The sequence below is a fragment of the Ciona intestinalis genome, unplaced genomic scaffold (assembly GCF_000224145.3).
Source record: "Ciona intestinalis unplaced genomic scaffold, KH HT001068.1, whole genome shotgun sequence".
Classification (NCBI taxonomy): Eukaryota; Metazoa; Chordata; class Ascidiacea; order Phlebobranchia; family Cionidae; genus Ciona; species Ciona intestinalis.
In genome coordinates this window covers 1-22288 of record NW_004191389.1, presented here as the reverse complement: position 1 = coordinate 22288, position 22288 = coordinate 1, and the positions used below count along the sequence as shown (strand labels likewise).

Here is a 22288-nt window from a genome sequence, read left to right as displayed (position 1 = left end):
CGGCACCAAACTTTAAAACACAGGGGAGGCAGGGTGGTTAGACATACATTCCACAAATCTAATTTATTGGTTATAGAAATCACTAATTAATGCAGTGTTGATTTTTACAATTTAAGAGTTGGCCTGCCCACCCTGCCACCCCAGGTTTGGTGCCAAAGGTTCAATGCATAGCTAAATTTAGGCAGTTATTTATACTTTGTTGTTTTTTAACGATACAAAAAGCAAGCATTTTAATTTGCATTTAAATGAATCTTCTGGCCTCAAATAATGCATCCTTAACAGCTTTTTACCTGCAACCTACAACAAATTGGGGTGTACAAAGAAAAGAAAACCAACAATTTTCAGTCAAAAATTAAGAACCATATTAATGGTAAAATTGGATGTATGTCTGTCAGAATAAACAGATGTTATGTTCAAGGTTATTAACATGTTACAAAAAAAAAGTTTATACATACTGTTGAGTTATCGTGAATAAGTTTGAAATATGATTGTGGTACTAAATATCCGGTGACTGGTGTCCACTGATGTAGGGAATGTATGTTGTTGAAAGCCGACTCTCCATGTGGGTGAAGAAGAAAGTGAAGGTATAGTGATCCATTATTAATTGTTTCAGTTGGCAACGTCACATTGATTGCCCTGAAATGTAAATGAAATCAGAACACTGGGAATTTTATATAGTGCTTTTTATTGAAAATTTAATTTAAAAAAAAAACAATTGTCATATTTTTTTTCTATTTCGTTTTAGACATAATTCAAATACATTGAGCAAATAGTTGAATTTCCTACTCTCATCTGGGATGGTATTCTCGGCTACCAACTAAACTAGTCGGTCGCGATAACCATTGTTTAACACATTTTTTTGGTCGGCAGAATAAAATTTAGTCGGTGTTTTTCTTGTTTGGTCGGCCGACTAAATTTCTGTGCATTTATTACAGAAATTAGTGGTCGGAACCTACCGACTAAAATTTTACTTGGGCGACTAAAAAAGCAAAATCGGATTTAGCTGAGAATGGCATTTCCGGCGTGGCAATTCAAGAATTATTACCAGTTACTATGTATATAGAAGTTTGTGTGTGATTATTAGGCTTTTACAAAATGTTTGCAATTTTTTACTTACACATCTTTTGGTTTAGAAAAGTTAAAATTCTTCCATTGGTAGACTGATGGGTTCTTTGCTGCAGAAAGTTCATTTTGACTTTGCTGCTTTGTTGATGTAAATACTTTCAACTATAATAAAATAAATAAAAGTGAACGTTTCATGCATACCGAACATTTAAGTATGTGTATTTTACCTTCCATTTGGTTTTCTTTTCCAAAATATGAGATTTTATGCAATATTTTCTTCTTTCAGGTAACTTGCATTCTTCAGGGTGCCATATACTGTAAATCATCCACAACGCATTAGCTGCATATATCGTAAAAGCAACTAATGTAAGTGAGGTAAAAGAAAAGAGCTTCATTTCCTAGTTATGATTCTATACTAAAAAGTAATTGTGATTACAAATTCTGGTTACTTACAAAAAATTTGAACCGTTATTTTGTAATTTTGTAGTGGGGGAAGCACCTATAATAAATTGACCAGTCAGCAGTGTTGACCAAACATAATTTTCTCAAGTGATATCTTCAAACGTCGCGACTGAATGACTGTTCGATTCTAATTATCATTACACGTTTACAGTATGCAATAAAAAAATACATGCTGGTGTTCTATTTTTAATTAGTCGCAATGCAGTTATCTAAAGCCACAGAACAACTGTGCAAGAATCAAAAAAAGGTAGCAATGCGAGCATTCTATGATGCGAGCATGGGAATCTCATTGTTTTTAAGCGGCGCGTGTTTCTTGTTTTACGCAGTTTCAAAGCAAAAGTGTTGTAGATTGTAGACTGCTTTGTATAAATACTCATTCTCACATTTTTGTTTATACAACCACACAGACACAGACGCTTGCTAATAGGAACTTCTAATACATCATGACGGATACGGAAATCGCGTACTGCGGGCGGCGAACGAACCCGAAAGTTGTTCTTCAGTTGTATTCCGCCATTGAAATGATCAGAAAACAACGGCAGATAGCGAATATACAACGCGTTGTAAGGTATGATTCATTCCTGAAATAAGTTTGTCATAAAAAATAATGAACAATTTGTACACAATTTCTTCCCATGTGGTTAAATTTCTTACCTCATAACCATGGGTTACAAGATTCAAAGCTCAATGCTGCTACTATTCTGCTAGTCGGCAGAATGTGGCAAATCCTGTTGAGATCTCGTGCGTGGACGATGGTTTTTTTCCAGCGCGTGCTATCACTTACATTTTCAAAAAATTTTTAATTTTATGCGTGCATGGAACAAATTATGGGGTGCACAACAAAAGTTTGCATACAATATCCTGCACCTACCATGCTCTACAGACTGGCAACTGTCATTGTCAGAACCTGTCCTTCGGCAAGATGCATTACTGCAATTGCTCCAATAATCACTGTGGTAAAAAAAGAACCAAAAATGCACTAACTATTTAAATACAAATGGTAAATTCTGAGTGTGCATAAGGAGTATGAAACATAATATCCACGACTCTCGTTTTCCAGCCATGCGAGTATAAAACTATAATCATAATGTTTTTTAACTTGTTCATTTAAACAATATAATCAATTGTGTGTTTTTAATTCAGAGTAATGGAAAAAGACAACAGTTACACTCCAACACAAATTCTTCATCATATTCATAACGCTGTCCTGGATAGACTAGTCATTGAAACAATAACAGTTGGTTGCAAAGGTTCAAAACTAGGGGTTGAACAAGAAGGTTATTGGATCCCGGATCCAGAACAGGTATTTATTATCTCTCTTATCTATAGTACAGAAATTTTCCGATGCCGTGTCAAATCTGGCACCTTGGCAAAGTGGTTAGCGCGCGCGCCTGTCTGTAACCAAAATGTAATGGGTTTAAGGTTCGTCGCTGCTGCCATTGTGGGCGTATGTGCTTTTGGGCAGGACACCTGACGGCAAATGCTCCAACCCAATGGTTTGTCCAAATTATCAGCCATACTCAATAAAACGAAAAAAAATCCCAAAAATAATCACTCACAAAGTAACATACATGGTAACTCGTAATCCGGCTCGGGGTATATGATCACCCTAGTTATAACAGCTGTCATTTTCCTTTTCCTGCCACGCCAGGATAAAGTAAGTTACATTCATTTAATCAAACCTGGGGCTTAAAACTTCCAAAAGTTTAAGGGGTGCGAAAGACGAAACACCGATATAATCATGATATTATAATTTATGACTAAAACTTTTCTGTGTATCTTCCAAACAGACGTGTCTCAAAGAATTGAAAAACTTTTATTTTTAACACTTGCGTTTAAGCTATAGAAAGCCCGCACGACGAATATTGTAATTAAATGTACTTTATATTTAATTTTATAGGCATGTTGTCTTTTCACCAAAGGTGTTAAGGTAATTATTATTCATTTTTGGAAAGAAAAAGCGTTCAGGCTTGTGACCCAAAAAGTTACAAAATATGTGGCCCGAAAAGTTACAAAATGTTGAAAACATTTCAGCTTCTTCCTGAACTGGTATCAGAGAAGAGAGATTGGTATTGTTTTCGTTGCCATGAAGCTGGAACAGTTATCCCATGCAGCGGTTGTTCCTTTGTGTACCATCCTGACTGCTTAACTATTATGGAATCAAAAGACTTAAATTCAACTTGGAAATGCCCATGGTGTAATGTAAGCTTGAAATTTTTTAATTTTATTTAAAATTACATTGATGGGTTGTCCAAATTATCAGCCATACATAAAAAAATTCCCCACATAATCACCCACAAAGTAACATATATACATGGTAACTCGTAAGCTGGCACGAGGTGTTTGAAACAGAAGTGTTATAATTAACAAATGTCATTTTCCGGTCAAACGAGGATAAAGCAAGTTACATTCATTCATTCAATTATATAATAAATTAGCTCTTGTTAAATCATTAAATTTATTTCATCATTTTTCCGTACTCAATCCACGATTATCTAATGCTTGGTAGCATTGGCAGTAAAATATTCATTAAGAAAAGTTGTCTTTTGTTAATATAACTATTGCAATTAATCCTTTCAATGTTAGACCAGCGATAAACAAACAACGAAACGTGAAAGAATTGAATTAGGTCGGTGTCTGCATTTTGTTGCCACTCAACAAAAAGAATTGGTAAGTGGACTGTGTCACTTGTATATTTGTTTTGTAAGTCTTTGCCGACATAGCTATCAATTAGTGACTTTAAGGACTAAAAGTTTAAATATCATTACTTCCTTATCCTGTTTATAACATTTATCACATGTATATATGAATTCACCGCTTAGGTATTGTGTAATGTGCTAACATGTTGGAAAAATCATTCTTAACAGCCAAGTGTACTAAATTTGCCTTGGCTTTGCTACTGCGGCTTTGACCTTCGGTGCCAATGGCACCATGACAAAATGGTTAGTGCGCCTGCCTCTTGTCGAGAGGTTATGGGTTGGAAGCTGCTGCTATTGTCGAAATCTGTTTTCTTGGACAAGACACTATAAACGGCAATTTCCTAACCCAGTGGTCCTTTTGTGCGTTGCCTAAAATTGTCAGCCATACTCATGCCTTGAAAATATTTAAAGATATAGTCTTTAACAAGGGTACATATATATATATATATATATAACACTTTTAGGCATTGATAAATATATATATATGGTAAATCATAAGGGGCAAGAGGGGTGTTTGTCGTTTGGTCATACCGACTGTCTTTGCCCTGCCATATAATGTTAAATAAGTTTAATTCATATATATATATTTACTTCCAAGATGCCGGAACTTAACCAGAAACCTTCCAAGGAAATTTGTCCTTTCTATGATTACTTCATTCACACTCACTATGATCTCACAATGCTTCAAAAGGTGAACACTTCATACAGATCTTGAGTTTTTTTTGTTAAATTAAAACTTCTCAAAAGTGCTGCTCATTATGCTAACTTGACAAGCTTACAAAATATATATAATTTATTATTATTTATTTACAAATGGAACTCAATATGAGTTATTCACCGCATATTCTGTAAATTTCTTCAGCATTCACAGTTTCTGATAAAATTCACATCAGATTTAAACGCGCAAAAACTCCCATACCAAGTGAATCCGGGAAGAAATGTTAAAAAAAACTTTGGCTGAAAATTAAATAAAAATAATAAAGGAAAACGACTTATATATAATATATGCTTATCTACTTATTTTAGGATTGCCAAAATTGTGTTTTTTCATCCGTGGACGAATTTCAAGCAAAAGTTGAATTAATTTCTCACAATTATTCCGTCGTATTTGGGGAAAATAATAAACTGACAAAGTTGGCCAAGCAAGTTATAGAGGTAAGATGACTAAGTTTAATAAACTTATGAGTTTTTAAAATACTTCTAATGGAAAATATTATTAATGTAATATACAACATTATATTGATTACTGCATTCAGGGACAACATTAGTTGTTCTATTGTAGGATGGGTGTCCATCCCATACATTTCGAGCCACTTTTAAGTTCACATTTATATATATATATATATAATATAACTTGGGTGATTGTTTTTTTCTGTACGATTGAAAATTACAACCCATTACCATTAGTAAGTGGGTTAGAAGTTGAAACATTTACCAATAAGTGTCTAACCCTAATACACACATATACACGAAGGTGACTGCGTCAAGATTGTAAATTTTGCGACTATTTTTCCTAACAACATTATGCGAATCGTAAAGAAACGGTTTGATAATTCTTTGAATGTTCTTTGTTTACCACCAAATGGGAAGAAAAAATAGAATGGAAAGATGTCCCATTTTGCCCCACTCTTCTATTTACATATACTTGATTATAAAACTAATTTATTCAGGAATGCCAACATGACCTGGTGGAACTTCGTTTGTGTCAAAACTGTTTCCATCTTTCTAACACCAAACCTGTCAAAGAATGGTTCTGCAAACCTTGTGTAAGTTTTCCTAAGTTTAAAATAATATTCAGAATGTGGACCATGGATACTTTTAAGTTTATTTTTAAAAACTATACGATTGTCTTTGTCTGTCTATATTATATTAGCAGTTGCAGATTACTAGGTTATTACTTGAAAAACTCTTGTTTGTAAGAAGATATTGCATTTTCACATTTGTGCCTGCTGAAAACTTGCATTTGTGTTTGCTATCATCTTGTTTTGATAATTGTTTTGTGTGACATTTGGGATGATGTGACTACTACACAAGCTATTAGGGAAATGTTTTAACTTAATACTGTAATACTGTTCAGACATTTTACCATTGTCTAATTATCTATTTTTCAGACATTTTACCATTGTCTAATTAGGTGTTTAATATACCAGAATGTTATGAAATATACACTTTTGATTGTAGCAACCACCCCACCAAGTGGTTTGGGCGAAACAAAAAGGATTTGAGTTTTGGCCGGCCAAAGTAATTCGTGTGGAGGATAACAGGATTGATGTTCGATTCTTCGGGAAGCAACATCCAAGGTATAAAGTGGAGGCTAGATCCATTATTTCTACTTAAGTTGCAGAATGCGATATACCACAGTTGGTTCAACTTATCACGCCTGTCTCTAACCCAGAGGTAATGGGTTCAAGGCTCGTCAAGACACTTTGCGGCAATTGCTCCAACGCAGTGGTCACTATTCACTAATGGGTTGTCCAAATTATCAGCCATGCATAAAAAAAATCAAAAAAAACTTGAAATAATTGGTAATTGGTGACTCCGGTTAAGAAGGCAGCCACTTTAAGCATGGTAAAAATAATTGAAATTACTGTTGGAAACTATTCAGTATAATTTACCTTAAAAATTGACTCAAACACCCAAACTTACTTTCGCGTTTTAATAAATGCGCACATACATTAAAGCATGTTGCAAATACATTATTGTCCGTAAATGTCACAAAGTTAGCTGTGTAGTATATGAAACATGTATTGGTAAGTGTATATTACATTTAAAGCAAAATAAATGTACTTTCTGTGACATTTGTATGCTTACACTTGTCTAATATAATAGTATTTTACAATTAAACATAGGAAAAAATGAAATATTTTTACCATGGTGTTTATTTCCATTACAGAGCCTGGGTTGGTGCAGATGCTGTACGAGCCATCACTGTCAGTCCTGCTCAACTTAAAGTGAAGAAGAAGCCACAATGGAAACAAGCCAATGATGAAATGCAGGAATATATCAGACAATGTGAATGTGTGAGTGATAATACGCAGAAACTATTTATTTGCAATAAAAACAAAAAATATTTTTATTTCCCAGCGATGTTTTTGTTGTATAACTTTAAAAATATAGTAGGGTGGGGGAAATGGGGGCACCTTTTTATTCTATTTTCTCATCCTATTTGAAGTAAACAAAGAATATTCAAATAATTATAAAACTGTGTTCCCACAACTCCCATAGACCGTTGTTAATTGTTTAAAACACGATCAGGACATTTGGATACTATGTGCAAAAGGTGTCCCATCTTCCCCCCACAGTACTATATGTGTATCAAGTAATTTGTAATTAACTGTGTGCCTAAAACTGAACTGTATAAAGTTTGCGTGTACTGTTTTAAAAATTTCTTAGCGATACACTGCTTTTAAACATACAGGACCTTGGGAAAGAAAAAGCTGCCCAAATTATTTTGGTTGATTCACCGTTTGGTATCGGGAAAAACAAACCATTCTTATCTTCCATGGTACGTGGCTATCACATGTTTAATACTATGTTTCAAGTCTTTGTTTCTTAACCTTTTATGGTTTTTCGCCACTTATATAGACATTTAACACCCATGCCTGTGTTGGACTTCATCAAAATAACTAAATGAATATTTTACAAAAATACTGCAAATATGAATGAATCTCAAAATGTAGAGCCAGGAGCGTTTTAAATTAATAATGAAATGTGATACAGTGACATTCTTCTGTTTAAACTCTGATTAGTTTTTCGTTCAAGAATCATTTTTTGTTAAAGAACTCTGCCATAGCTAGTAATTAGTTCTTAAATTCTTTAATAAAACAAACAATGCTATATGCTTGTCAACCCACGCAAAATGTTCTTCAGTGGGAACCTGTGATCTGTAATTTAAAAAAAATCTTACAATGAAATTTTTATGTATTTTTTTCACTTAGATGAAAGTGAATAAAAATGGAGAAAATTGTGGAAACAAATCTGAGATGAATGGTGAAGATGGGAGAGATGATGATGAGGATCATGATCATGATGCTCATGATGCTCATGATGCTCATGATGCTCATGATGCTCATGATTTTCATGACTTTCCTGTTTATAATGATGATGAGGTAGTTCGTTGTTTTGGATAAAAAAATAATTTTTAAGTCTTTTAAATCTAAGTCTTTTAGTTTGTGTTATTGTTTGCTTTTTATCTTGGCTTCAAAAATCGGTAGCCCCCAAAATCTGGTCATTTGATTTGGTTAGCCTTCTACTGATTCCTGATTTCTGTTGTTTTTGTTGTTTTAAACTTGTTTTAAAACTTAAATTGTTTGTTGTTTGGCTACAAAATTGTATATAGCATAGTTTTGGAAATTAGAAATTAGATCACTAAAGTTTTGCTATTAATTTACTTTCAACATTTGGGTTACATTAAAAAGCACAAAGCAAAAGTAAAAAATTGTATTATTTATGTGTTTATTGTTTTGAAAAATCAATGTTTTGAATAAAAAAAGATGTGGCAATAAGTAACACCTGCTCTAATATTTAAATTTACTGTTTAATGTCACACAGAATGAGGGGCGCCCACAACCTAAGCAAGATGCTATGGTGTTGCAAATCAATGACATTGGAGACGAAATAAAGACAGGTGTTTACTTTATAACTAAATCAAGTTGATTGCTTTTTTCTCAATTTTCTACTGTATTAATGTGGCAAAGTGCTTATCGCCCCTGCCTCTAAGATGGAGGTTTTGGGTGTAAATCTTGATGCTGCTAGCATTGTGGGCGTGCGTTCTTGCGCAAGAAACTTAACGGCAATTGGTCCAACCCAGTGGTCACATTTGAGCTGTCTTAATTTTCATCTATATGTTACAAAACAATGAACAAATACACGATCTGTCAAAATCATTACCCACAAAGTTACATATGTCATAGGTGGGCATGAGGAGTGTGAAACAAAACACCTATATAAGGACTGCCGTTGTCTCCCCTGTGAGGATAAATAAGTTAGGATTCATCCTATTCATCATTTTACCCAAAACATCATTGTTGTTTTGTTATTTTGAATAAATCTATCTATCAACTATCCACATTTGACTTTATTGTCTGTAATATCAATCCTTAAATGTGTGTTTCAGATTCCCCTTTGCTTTTAGAAGATTCAGTAATAAACAAGCTGTCAGTGATGGATGAAACATTAAAACGATCGCTAAGCACTTCAAGTGACGAGGTAAAATGTTCAAGCAAATATCGATATCTTTATTAAGCTTTTTGAAACAGTTTTAAAACAACTTGAGAAAATTCTGCGAATCTGACCCTCTGATGTTCATATAGTTAAGTTAAACAAAACAATTTTTTTAAAACAAACAACAATTTTTCAAAACAAGCTTTTTATAACAATTTTTAAAACAACTTGTAATAAATTTAGCAAATCTGACCCTCTGATGTTCATAAAGTTGAACGGTTCTAGTTTACTAAAAACGCAGTAATGACTTTGTGCTAGAAAAACGTAACCGACAAAAATTAAGTCTAACCACTTTCAGATAAGAGACTGACGATGCCATTTAGGCGAAATATATTTCTCTATTACCATTAGTGGTTGGACTTGATTTTTGTTGGTTACGTTTTCGTAGCACCAGATCAAAACAGCTTTGAAAAATTTTTTTCAGTCAACACAGTCTAAGAAATTAAAAGTTGATTCTTCACAAGACGTTGCAATGCAGGTATTTAATGTGATGATTATTCTTTATTTTGTTGCATGAATTAAATATAAGTTATAACAGCCTTGTTTATGTTGTAATAACTTTGTTAATTTAGTTTTTTAGCATAAACATAATATAGTAGGATGGGGAAGATGGGTTACTTTTTTATTCTATTTTCTCGTCCCATTTTGTAGTAAACCAAGAACATTCAAAGAATTATAAAATTTAATCCTCATGACTTCCATAGACCAATGTTAATTATTTAAAACACGATCAGGATATTTGGATATAATGTGCCAAAGGTGTCTCATATTACTCCACACTATGTGCCAGCTATATCTGCTTATTTATTTTAATATTTGTTGATTCATTGTTTAATTTAACATTTAAAAATATTCCTGTTTCCTCGTCAATCCAATTACAACTTTTCTCCGTTCTTTTTTTTAACTATTCACAATAAAACCCATAGCTGCAAATCTCTTACCCTTTTAAACTTGCAATTTGATTTGTTGGATTTGGTAAATCACCCCATTGCTAATTAAATTATATACAGCCGACGCCTAAGTTGAAATATAGAGATGTCAAGATTCAAGTCAATTATGAGGAGTTATGTGGTAAAGCATGCAGCTGCAAGTTTAGGTAAAAATATACTCCTCATAATATTATTTTATTTGACTTTTAGATTTTTTGACTAAAATTACATGTTATTGTCAAATTTTGTTTAAAAAAAATGTTTTATTGTTAAAATTTAATAAAAAAAAATTGTTTTGGTCACAACACCTATGATAAAAACTGTCATTGTTTTAAAATTTAAAAATTGTAACTACAGTAACAACCGGTTTTAACAGGTATGGTGCTATATTGGAGAAATTTAAAGACTATCTTGTAGAGAGCAACCATCTGCAACAAGCAAAGCTTATGCGATCTGTCAGCATTAAGGTAAAGTTTATTTTCACTCGTCTTAAAAATATTTTACAAAATAGTCAAAGGCATATATCGATTAGTGTTTAACTGGATGACACTGGGTTTAAGACACGGTGTTACCAGTCTACATTCGTTTCTTCAACCCAGTAATCATTAATTCAGCCATACACAAACTAAAGGAGAAGAAAATATTAGTCTCCCAAATACTTGCAACTCTTAAGTGAGCACTGGATGTGTGAAACAGAAAACCTGTGTTATAATGACTGTCATTGCGCCGTTACTCGAGTATAAAAAAAGTGACATTCATTTAATATAATTTAAGTAAAAAATTATATATATATATTTTATATTTCCAAATTATTGTGGAGGCGCCGCCACGTGAGGATAAATAAGTGATATTCTTCAATATTGTTTTAGGTTAAAAAAATAACATTTTATTTTTTTAAACTATCGTGCAGGCGTCTTTTGCTCAGCAAGATGCTGAACTTAACTTAAAGAATGAGCTTGAAGCTCAATATAACGAACAATATAAAAAACTCAAAGAAGAATATGAGAAAAAAATAATGGAAGCAAAAAAGTTGCAATGGGTGAGTACTGAGTAAGCTTTGTTTGAAATTTTCTTAAAAAATTAGTGTTTTAATATGTCAGAATACAGAAAGAAGACAATTCAGAACAAGACTACAGCACAGATATACACAGCATATAATTTAAAACTGAGATCAATAGTGTAGCATTGTGGTTTCCATTTTTGGGCAGAAATAGTATAAAAACATGCTACTGTTGAAAAAATCTTGCAAAAATTTAAGGAAGTTTATGTGTTGTTGGTGTTTCAGACTAAGCAATATAAAAGCTACCCAGACTATACTTACAAAAAAAAAAAAAAATTTGCCTGATGGACCCTTTGCTATTATTTTGATATTTCACAACCATATAAAAATCAAAGAATGCTTTAGGAAAAATGCAAAAACCACACCAATGAAAGCAAATACTATCAAATACGGTAACCGTCTGAAAACTGACTCCAGTTTGGGAACCGCTGATCTAACCTTATGTTTTTATTCTGTATGGCTAAAGTCTTAGGCCAGATTTGACTTATTACCCCAAACACCCCTGCACATTTGAAAGTGACTTTCTCGCGATAGTCGGAACAAACTCCTTTATTCATGTTCTGACTAAGCGATCCAACCAAGTCCCTTTTCTGTCCCGATTCTTGACCTGTAGGCCTCTATCTGCGGACTATATCTGTGAACTCGTTCTCACGCAAATTATCAGTTGCAGCTATATATTTTTCTTTCAGTCTTTTTAGTTTGGTTTAAAAATCAGTGTACATTTAATTGGGTACCTTAACAGTGCGCTTTATGTGGTGAAAAAGCTGACGTATTCTGCTGTCGGAACACAAACTACTGCTCGACTGCGTGTATGGATAAGCATAGAACAGAACATTCAGCACTTTGTATATCAACTAAGGATGGAAGCTAGATACATTATCTCTTGTGTGTTTATGTATTTACTTATCTACTACCATTATGTAACTACAATCATGAAGTGGTGTTTCATTTTTTAAAGACTGTAAAACAATCATGCATTTTCCAATTTTTAATCAAATAAATTTTAAACTAATTTGTTGTTGTTTTTTTTTATTTCGTTATAACACTGATTTTTCTTTATTATACACCTCTTACCCGCTTGTAAGTTACCACGCATGTAAATTTGTTTAAATGTGCAAAAAAAATTGCAGCAAACAACAGATTTATTCAAAGTAACTTGAAATACAAATAGTTTTCACTTGAATAACAGTATAATAACTTGGTTTACAAATATTGCAAGACATTGCCACAGTGTTAACTAAATATGAAGAAGAATGTAAGAATGTAACTTACTGTATCCTTGCGTGGCCGGAAAACGACAGTCGTTATCACACGGGTTAAACACCTCGTGCCAGCTTTACCATGTATGTTACTTTGTGGGTAATTATTGTTATTGGGATTTTTTTATGTATGGCTGATAATTTAGACAACCCATTAGTGACCAGTGGGTTGGAGCAATTGCCGTTAAGTGTCTTGCCCAAGGACACATACGGCCACAATGGTAGCAGCGTCGAGCCTTGAACCCATTACCTCTGGGTTACAGACAGGCGCGCTAACCACTACACCACGGCGCCGGACAAAATAAACATATGTTGTCATATTATACAAGGAAATGAAATACTCAATAATGCAAATTAGGTAAAATAATTTTCCATACTATTTTTTAAATGTTTTAGATAGCAAAGACGTTACAGACTGATCGTCTGCAGACGTTTCTACGATGAGTTGTTTTTGTTTCGCACGAAGTTCTTTGTATTTCTGTTCAACATGTGTAAGCATTTCTTTCAACCCTCTTTCCCCCGGTGCGTTGTTTCTTATCAAAAAATCGTCCGGCGTAAATTCCTCGACCGATTCCAGTTTACCATTCTCGTTTTTCCAATGCTAAAACACATTGTCGATTTGAATAAGTTCGGAAGGTTAGCAGTTTCGTGATATAATAGGGTGGGAAAGTCGAGACACTTTTAGCACATAATATCCAAACACCCTGGTCGTGTTTTAAACAACTAACAACGGTCTATCGGAGTATTTGGATATTAGGCACTTAAAACGTCCCATCTTACCCCATGGTACTCTATATGCCTTCCGTTTAACTATAATAAGGTACGTAGTGGGACAACCGTGATATCAGATATATGAACTCACCTCCATAACAAACTGTAGTTGAGCAAGATGAGTCAAGAATTGTTCGAACTCCTCAGGGAATTCACTGTTTACGATCAAGTGAGCGTTTTTACAGATTAATTCTTCCGCCTGTTTTATATTCAGTTATATATTAAGTATAATAATAACTTTTATCTGTCTCTTTGGTTAAGGTAACAAAGATTTTTATGAATATTTTAAACGAAAAGAATGGATATAGCGATAAAACAACACTTGTTAAAACACGCTTACAGTTAAAAACATATTTACATTTAGTTGAAAGAAAATAAGCGTGGTCGCTACGCCCAGTGAACAAACGAGCCATTTATGTTATTTAAGTTAAACTTCTTATAGAGCAAAAGTGTGCGTAAAGACCCGACTCGTACAATGAGATATTCAAACTAACATCCAATGGAAACTCTGGCGCATTAGCAGTTTTTCAACGCAAATTCACACTCATTAATTGCCAATGGGAATAATATTACATTTTAGGTAAGTACGGTACTATAATAGTAAAATATTTATACCTGGTAAAATTAAGTATTGACGGCGTTTACCCTGTTTTACTCTGTATGTTAATTTATTTATTAAATAATAAACGCAACATAGTATTCTTGGCTTATTAAGACACTGGTGTAAATTGCATCGTTGCGCACGTCACCTGCTTATCCATGGGGTACATAACATTCCACACGAAAGACCTCCATCGTCGAATCATGTCTGCATCTTTAGCTTCTTCAGCTTTTTTCAAGTAATTCTGAAGTCCAGCATGTTCGCCAACCACTGCTCTGTAAGTAGTTTCTTGCACAAGTCGATTGCCGTACAACGGCCCGTACAAGTCGCGTATCTATAATTTCAACAAGCGCATGTAAGATTTTACCTAACAAAACCATTTCCAGTGTTTTGGCCAGGCACGTTTGGTTTACTTATTTTAAATAAATATTCAGAAAAAAATCTCCTACGTGGAAATACACTGCCTGTCACCATGAAAAGATAACAGCCACGACTTTTGCACATTTGCTTTACATTTGGTAGGGTGAGGGAAGATGGGACACCCTTTTATTCTATTTTCTCTTCACATATGAAAAACGGTCAAAAAATTATAAAATCGTATCCTCGCGACTCCTACAGAACGTTGTTAATTGTTTAATATGCGATTAAGATATTTGGATATTATGTGCTAAAGATGTCCCATCTTCCCCAACCTACTATATCTTAATTAAAGGCACAAACATGAATGTGTCGCACACATACCTGTCTATTAATTAATTCCAGCTGAACTTCTTTTCTTGCATGTTGCCTATCAAAGTATGACGTCATCAGCCACGAAAATACACCCAACGCGAAAGAAGAAATAAGTTTCCATTCCGTGCTCACTCCCCACCTCCCGCTACTACCTCCTTTTCTCTGCCCATCCTCCGACTTCGGGCCTTCGAATGACGTCACTTTGTTCCGAATGAACTCAAGCGTGGATAAATATCGGACGTGATTTTGCTGCAACAAAAATTTATTGTAAGTGGTAAATTTACTGTAACTAATAACGATCGCGTGTCAAACGGTAAACGTGAAAATAATAACGCAATTGCTCCAACCCAGTGGTCGCTATTGTGTTGTTCAAATGATCAGCCACACATAACCCAGCCCCCTAACCCTCTTGTTAACTCGTACGAAATGTATAAAACAGAACACCCGTGTTTAACGACTCTCGTTTTTCAGCCTCGCGAGGATGAAGTAAGTTGCATTCATTCATGTTGAGTTTGTGGCTATAGCGCGGAATCTATCTTAGAGCTAAATTAGATAGATTATATACATTTGCTTATGCATATGCATATGAAGTGGAAGTTCCCATGATAGTAACCGCACTTATTTCCAAATTATAACGTGACATCCGCTTAAAAATAATTCGTTCTCGCCATCAAAGCAACCGATTGTAGATCTGGTTGCTCAAATTAAGCAAAGTAAAAATTTGAGTACATGCCGAAGCTAAGTATTTATATCGACTCATTTGGTTAAGAACTCATTCAGTAAGTAGCGGAAACACATTGGCGTAAATTTTATTGCTCTGTAAATAGCCATATTCACAACAGCCCGTGCATTTACTCACTTTCATAGATTGTGACGACGCCATGACGTCATACTCTTTCCGCTTGAGCAAACAGAAGTACGCGCAGGGGATTTTCTTACTGCGACTCAATAGCTGGTGTAGGACAATGCGACTATGAAGTCCTGTTAAGGCTTTGTTTAAACTCATGCCTCCTATGGTTTAGTAACTTTGGTTAAATGAAAAACAATATTAAGTTTCGTTATCTCTGTGTAAAAGAAACACGAATTTGATTAATTATTTCAAACTTGTCAATACGCACAGAATTGTCTGCCTTGCAAAATAAGTTTGACGAATTTAACTTAAACCTAACTAAGTCACGACTTAGGACGTAACTTCCTTCTCATTTGCTACATATACCTATAACCTACGTGTTCCATCGTCCCGTTGTTATGAATTGGTATGGCACACTCTGTATCATAGTAGCAACACAAAACTTATTTTTAATACTCGGTAATTTTACTACCCCAGGCTAAATCGTAAAAGCTCCATTTAAAAACGTAGGCCGCTCAGAATTTCTGACGATTACAACTTCTTTTGTAACATAATGACTCTTGTTTCGTTTAATAAATAATACTAGACCAACTAGAGGCATTTGTGACCTAGCGCTTACTATGCGCCTAACAAACTGAGACGCTGTTTAAATGCGTTTGACGTTTATAAGTACCGGAATGTTGTTTTTCCGCTACATAACTCAGTCATAACACTAATTTCGTCACCTCCTATCCTACTGTTTACTACGGTTAGCTTTCGTATTGTATTTATCAGCGCTTGGTAGACTGTACAGCAACCCGCCTTTCCAATCAATGAATAAAGAGAAAGGGTCTCTTTATTCTTTCTCTTTAGATTTGTTTTCGTACAAGAGTAAGCGACATTGGTTGATTGGTTAATTATTCAACTTAAAAATCAACAACATTAGGAATAAACATTAGAACGTTGATCATCGGCGTCTGCTTAAAATGACCTTGTCTTTCTTAAACTGCTCAATTTCATTTTGTATTAGACTTCTTATACTGAGCAATTTAATTCACAGGGTTAGCTTAAGCGGTTGTGGTTAATTGCTCTCACTAGAGAACACTATCCTCAGTCTCGTAGGCCGGGGTCTAATTGCATTTATTCTTTTGGAATATCTAGCCTCGAGTATAAGGACGACTCCGCCAGTGTTAAACCTGTGTTAAACATGACTCGAAAGTATCTGAGTATATGTTTAATGATTCGTATTTGACTACATTTGTTGATTCGTATTTGACGGTATATTGTATAGATTGCGACAATGGACACGGACGTTGGACACGGCTACTTATTCAATGAACTCTCCATGCCTAATTCAAATAGAAAGCTGTAACATGCCGGGAGTTGGGCAATCCGTCACAGCAAATATTCTTATCTTTTTCAAATAAAATATAAATAACACGGTTAATTTGTAAAAGTAAACACATAGCTTAAACTGCGATATCTCAAAAACTTTAACTACTCTCTCTATACGTATACATAACATTTGACAAACTGTAGCGATTATGCTTCCGGTTTCACAACAATACAAATGGGTCAGCTTGTGCATAGATAATACATACGTATATGTATTATCTATGGCTTGTGAAGTAACTAGAACAAAGTATAGATAATATTGCTTCAGTATATATATTGAAAAATTAGTTAATTCAAATATAGTAGGGTGGGGGAAGATAGGACACCCTTTCAATCTATTTTATCGTCTCATTTGGTAGTAAACAAAAAACATTCTATGAATTACAAACTGTATTCCTACGTCTCTCTTAGCCGTTGTTAATTGTTTAAAACATGATCAGGATTTGGATACGTGGTAAAGCTGTTTCGTCTTTTCCCCCACAGTACTTTATGCAACACATTCAATTAGGGAATAAAACATTTTATTGCAACATATTTACATGTTATATAGCTAACGCTGGAGTGAAATAAGAGAGTGAAAACGATTTGCAAGTTTTACAACAGAAACAAAAAATCAAGACAAATGTCCAATAAATTGACCGGTTTAAAGTATGGCATTATTTTAATTATCGGTCGTAGCAGTTTCGTTTAAATTGTTCGTTTCATCAGCTACGTCATTCGCATCTTCAACGGTCTTTGTTTCAGTGACGTCATTTTTTGTTGGGTTATCTGTTATTGCCACGGGGATTTCCCTTTCTTCATCTTTATCTTTCAACGATGGAATTAGAGGAGCAGTGATGCGCAACTTCCCAGCTTCGTTCAAAGTCGACGTTAATTCTTCAGCTTTCACGTTATCCGGCAACACTATGGATCGGTGGTATTCGTTGCGGGAATACGACAAGCAGCCATCTTTCTCTTCCTTCGATTCCTTCTTCGCTTCGACGACAACTTTTTGTCCGATCGTCTTTACTTTGACTTCGCTTGGATCGAACCCAGTCAAATCGAATTCGCTGGAGAAGTCCGAACTTTCCTCGGATGTTGTTTTCTTATTTTTCGTCTCGGCTTCCTTTCCCTTCAAAATGAATGGAGCAGAATGATCAAACAACTCCATGACGTCATCCAAGAAATGGGATGGTAACGTCATTTGGGAAGGATGGTAGAAATATGGTCGAGCGTAACGAGCTCGAAACCATGCAGGTTCAACTCTTTCCCCAAAACCGCAACATGGTGACGTCATTACTTGCTGACTTGGCAGAAATACTCGTAGAGACATTTTTAATAATTCGCCTTAACTTATCTTGATCTTCGTTGAGCTTATACTCGTTAATGCAGTGAATATTTTCACGACAGACATGTTCGAGTATTTAAACACGCTTCGATCAGACGCGAAACTTCTCGAAACGAGAGAACTTAGAGAAGAAGTTTCGAAAGGAGAGAAGCTTCTCGTACGTCATGTGTCACAACAAACGTTCTCTCGCTTTCGAGCTTTTTCTCGAACATTCTCGCTTTCTAGAAACGTCGCGAAAGGAACGTCGATCGTATATAAGCACACTGGCAAGGCACCTTGGGTATTCAAACCTGCGAAGAACTTGAGACAGAATAACTGATATTTTACTGAAGAAATATTCTAAAAAAGCGAAATGGCACTACGAGTTATTATACCAAGTCAAAGAAGCTGCTGTGTGCGTTCACCGTGGCAGAATATGCAAGAACCAAGTTTATTTCGGATGAGCAGACCAAGACGCTTCTTCCATCCCTACCAAATGACGTCAGCTTCCAATTTCTTGGATGATTTCATGGAGTTGTTTGATCATTCTGCTCCATTCATTTTGAAGAGACGGGAGGCTGAGACGAAAAATAAGAAAACAGCATCCGAGGAAAGTTCGGACTTCTCCAGCGAATTCGATTTGACTGGGTTCGATCCAAGCGAAGTCAAAGTGAAGACGATCGGACAAAAAGTTGTCGTCGAAGCGAAGAAGGAATCGAAGGAAGAGAAAGATGGCTGCTTGTCGTATTCCCGCAACGAATACCACCGATCCATAGTGTTGCCGGATAACGTGAAAGCTGAAGAATTAACGTCGACTTTGAACGAAGCTGGGAAGTTGCGCATCACTGCTCCTCTAATTCCATCGTTAAAAGACAAAGATGAAGAAAGGGAAATCCCCGTGGCAATAACAGATGACTCAGCAAAAAGGGACGTCACTGAAACAACGACCGTTGACGATGAGAGTGACGTAGCTGATGAAACGAACATTTCAAACGAAAATAATACGACCGATAATTAAAATATTGTTTAATTTTAATTCCATCATTTTATTTGACCGTTCTCTTGAATTTAGATCATGTTTTATTTTCTTATTAGTGACTTTCTGCGTAACTCGTTGCGTGTAAATATGTTGTAATAAAATGTGTCATTCCTTATTTTAAAGGGCCTAAACACACCCCACGTCACTTTTATTTTTTATGGTAAATTCATTAGGCGACCGTTTTATTGATTCCAAAAATACTTTGCTTATTAAAATTGGTCAAGTATAGGCGGAGATATTCGTCCTCAAACAGTGATCTCTAGCGCTATCTTTTTTTAATACGAGCTCCGTGATTGTGACGTAGGAACGTACTAGTCACGTGACTGATTCATTCGTAAAAGCGAAACCTGCGTTTTTTTGTGCTTTTTTGCGTTTTTTTTGTTCTCTCGTTTTTCGCTGAAAACACTGCCTCTCGCCTTTCTGAATGAGAGCGGCCACGCTTCAACAATTTTGTTACGTGTTTGTCACGTGGGTAGTACACTTCTCAATTTTTTTCGCCACGCAACTTTCAAATCAGTTTTTTGAATTTCACGGTGTTTGAGCTGGAATATCTTTGGTTATACAGAACCAATTAAAACAAGTAAGGTGTCGTTGGTATTAAAGACTTTCCGCCCCACTCCTTGCGTGTAAAAATGTTGTTATAAAACGCGTTTTTCCTTATTTTAAATTAATGTGTTTGATTTTTAGTCTGTTTCTTAGGCAGTTTTTAGAACTTGCCTGAACGAATAAGTATAAGTTTCTTTTTTTTTATCTGCATGCGTGTATTTTCGTAGCTTCGGATCATGTAAAAAAGTCTAACCTCATGCAGAACAGAAGCGCTGCAAAGTTTTAAATTGGAAGATCCACTATTTTATTTGACAGCATGCAGAAAGTAGGTGAAAAGTGTCAAAATAATATTTTGTTTTAAAATAAAAACACACAAAATGCCATAACCGATAATTTAAATACAGGAGGGTGGGGTAAACCGTGGAACCTCTAAAAGCACACAAGGAGTTATTTAGGTATTCGCACAACAGGTGTAATTTTAGCGCATCGTATACCGGCCGGGAAATACGGGACAGTATTCCTTAATAAAATAATCATTATATGAATACACGTAATGAAAACGACGCAAAATTCGACTGCTTCGCGCTCGACTGGTTGTGAAGTGCATACGTAATTGACTGAAATGTGTTGCAAAAAATAAAAATACAACTACTCTGTATGCATGACAGTTTATTATGCGCGTGTAATGTCGTGGGTTTAGCACTTAGTTTATTGACACGCATACTGTTCCTATTGTTTACGTAATATTTGTATTGCATGTTAGTTTAGTTATGAATGTGTTTCTTCTCACTTTTTGTTTTCTGTTGTGTTTCCTTATCACTATTTGACCTGCTACTTTGCCTTGCTTATTACTGTTGTTCACGCATGACTTGCTTCTTACTTTTTTTAACGATCCCGCGTGTTCATTGTTGCCGTTGGTCTAATAATTAGTTGCTGCGTGTCACGTGTGGCGCATTGCGCTTTCCCACTTTTCAGATTTGCGTGTGTCGGGCAGTTCTCGTTGTACTGTGTTGGCTAAAGGTTGCTTAATTGCTTGGTTGGGAAAGGTTATAATTATTATCGTCAGCAAACTGTATCGAATCGTATCTAGTCGTTGTTTATGTTGTGTAACAGCTTAGCGTATCTTTTAATGTCATTCGTTTTTATGCAGTTTTTTATTAAACTAAATGTTTTTATGGTCAAGTCGTATTCAGTATTTCAGTGCAGCTTCTAACAGGCTCCAGCAGCAGTTAGGCCCCGAGATTGACCGTTAAAGCAGCGTTCCGGACCAAACCACTGTTAACAAACGTAACACGTGAGTGAACGATATTCAAGGTTTCCAACATTTTTTATGTGCACTAACGTCATAAATGACCTAATTTAATTCCAGGATAAATCAAATTCATGCAAATGAGTCATTTCGTAGAAAATGTCTAAGAAATCTCTTGGATGTCGTTGTTTATTATACACGTACCGCTTATACGATATACCCCAAATATTCAATCTTTCGATTTTTTTGATTGAAAGTATGCCATATCCCACAGAAAAAGTAATCAACTATCAATAAGTTTATATTGTGACGCCTTGACAAAAACTTTCGCAAGCGAATCTTTTAAAGCAAGAATTGTAGTATAGTACTCCGGGGTAATATGGGACCCTTTCAGCAAATATTATCCAAATGTCTTGATCGTGTTTTAAACAATTAACAACGGTTTATAGAAGTCGTGAGGATACGGTTTTATATTTATTTGACGGTTCTTTGTTTACTACCAAATGGGACGATAAAATGTAGTGCACATGTGTCCATCTTTCCCCGCCCTACTGTATACAGTATTGGATTTGCGGGTAAAGTCAAATTAAGTCGTGCTTGTAAAAACTTTAGTGACTAGTGTTTGCTTACCTTAGTATTTCATTTGCGAACGTTCATTGTGAACGACAGTAGGCTATGTTGTTATCGCGAAGATGTTATATTCATGATTAATTATGCGCAATTCAACATTGGCGTGATTGATATGTATTGAAGTCAAATCGGCAGCGATACAGAAAACTAAGTATGATGTCACGATGCAATTACTTTCTCCTAACCTAACGTAACCATTTTAATTTTGAAAAGTAGAACATATACAACCAACTCAATAAAATCAAATACTTAAACATTTTTTGCGTAAAAGTTGTTTTTTTCATCCAATGCTGCCAGTAATATCAGGAAGACACATAAACCAAGCATTGCCGCAATATCACGTGCTGTGCTTAACTACATCTTCAATCGTTCACATTCTTTTGTTGAAGCAAACAACAAAACAATTTACTGGACACTCTTTTAAGTTGTAAGATTATATTTGTGTGATTTGAAGTGCATGGAATGAAAATCTCAAAGTAAATATACGGATAAA

The 22288-nt window shown here is 35.0% G+C and overlaps 5 protein-coding genes and 2 long non-coding RNA genes across 7 annotated transcripts in view; 4 read left to right on the top strand and 3 right to left on the bottom strand.

The window, feature by feature from the left end:
* Nucleotides 1–1502, bottom strand: part of LOC100177635 (cleft lip and palate transmembrane protein 1-like protein) — a gene marked incomplete in the record, with an annotated part of 5808 nt that extends 4306 nt beyond the window's left edge. Inside the window, 2 exon segments of the mRNA XM_009862350.3 lie at nt 1118–1227; nt 1293–1502. Coding sequence (XP_009860652.1) covers nt 1118–1227; nt 1293–1460 — 278 coding nt within the window.
* Nucleotides 1503–1672: 170 nt separating this feature from the next.
* On the top strand, nt 1673–12621 carry LOC100187074 (zinc finger MYND domain-containing protein 11). Its single transcript, XM_002128565.4, has 19 exons — nt 1673–1774; nt 1935–2095; nt 2671–2830; nt 3562–3729; nt 4114–4197; nt 4825–4917; nt 5253–5381; nt 5897–5992; nt 6408–6526; nt 7120–7246; nt 7645–7731; nt 8165–8335; nt 8778–8853; nt 9343–9434; nt 9874–9927; nt 10460–10545; nt 10755–10845; nt 11289–11417; nt 12181–12621. Exons 2-19 carry the CDS (start codon nt 1971–1973, stop codon nt 12307–12309), a joined length of 2016 nt encoding a protein of 671 aa, XP_002128601.1. The 5' UTR covers nt 1673–1774; nt 1935–1970; the 3' UTR covers nt 12310–12621.
* LOC100184681 lies at nt 12563–15854 on the bottom strand. Its single transcript, XM_002128493.5, has 5 exons — nt 15661–15854; nt 14811–15050; nt 14218–14403; nt 13560–13667; nt 12563–13298 (listed from the first exon to the last, which is right to left on the bottom strand). The coding sequence occupies exons 1-5, from the start codon at nt 15805–15807 to the stop codon at nt 13074–13076; spliced, it is 906 nt and encodes a 301-aa protein (XP_002128529.1). The 5' UTR covers nt 15808–15854; the 3' UTR covers nt 12563–13073.
* On the top strand, nt 13887–14962 carry LOC113475592. The gene is made up of 3 exons (XR_003397342.1): nt 13887–14048; nt 14184–14346; nt 14866–14962. It is a non-coding gene; the product is annotated as an uncharacterized LOC113475592 (long non-coding RNA).
* A 1832-nt stretch (nt 15855–17686) lies between the features above and the next one.
* Nucleotides 17687–18337, bottom strand: LOC100176857 (body wall muscle protein HR-29-like). The gene has a single exon (XM_002128447.2). It carries the CDS (start codon nt 18335–18337, stop codon nt 17687–17689), a length of 651 nt encoding a protein of 216 aa, XP_002128483.1.
* Nucleotides 18338–18704: 367 nt separating this feature from the next.
* LOC100179180 (body wall muscle protein HR-29-like) lies at nt 18705–19349 on the top strand. Its single transcript, XM_002128429.2, has one exon. The coding sequence runs from the start codon at nt 18705–18707 to the stop codon at nt 19347–19349; it is 645 nt and encodes a 214-aa protein (XP_002128465.1).
* A 1655-nt stretch (nt 19350–21004) lies between these two features.
* LOC113475590 lies at nt 21005–22271 on the top strand. Its single transcript, XR_003397341.1, has 2 exons — nt 21005–21210; nt 21286–22271. It is a non-coding gene; the product is annotated as an uncharacterized LOC113475590 (long non-coding RNA).
* The last annotated feature ends 17 nt before the right edge of the window (nt 22272–22288 follow it).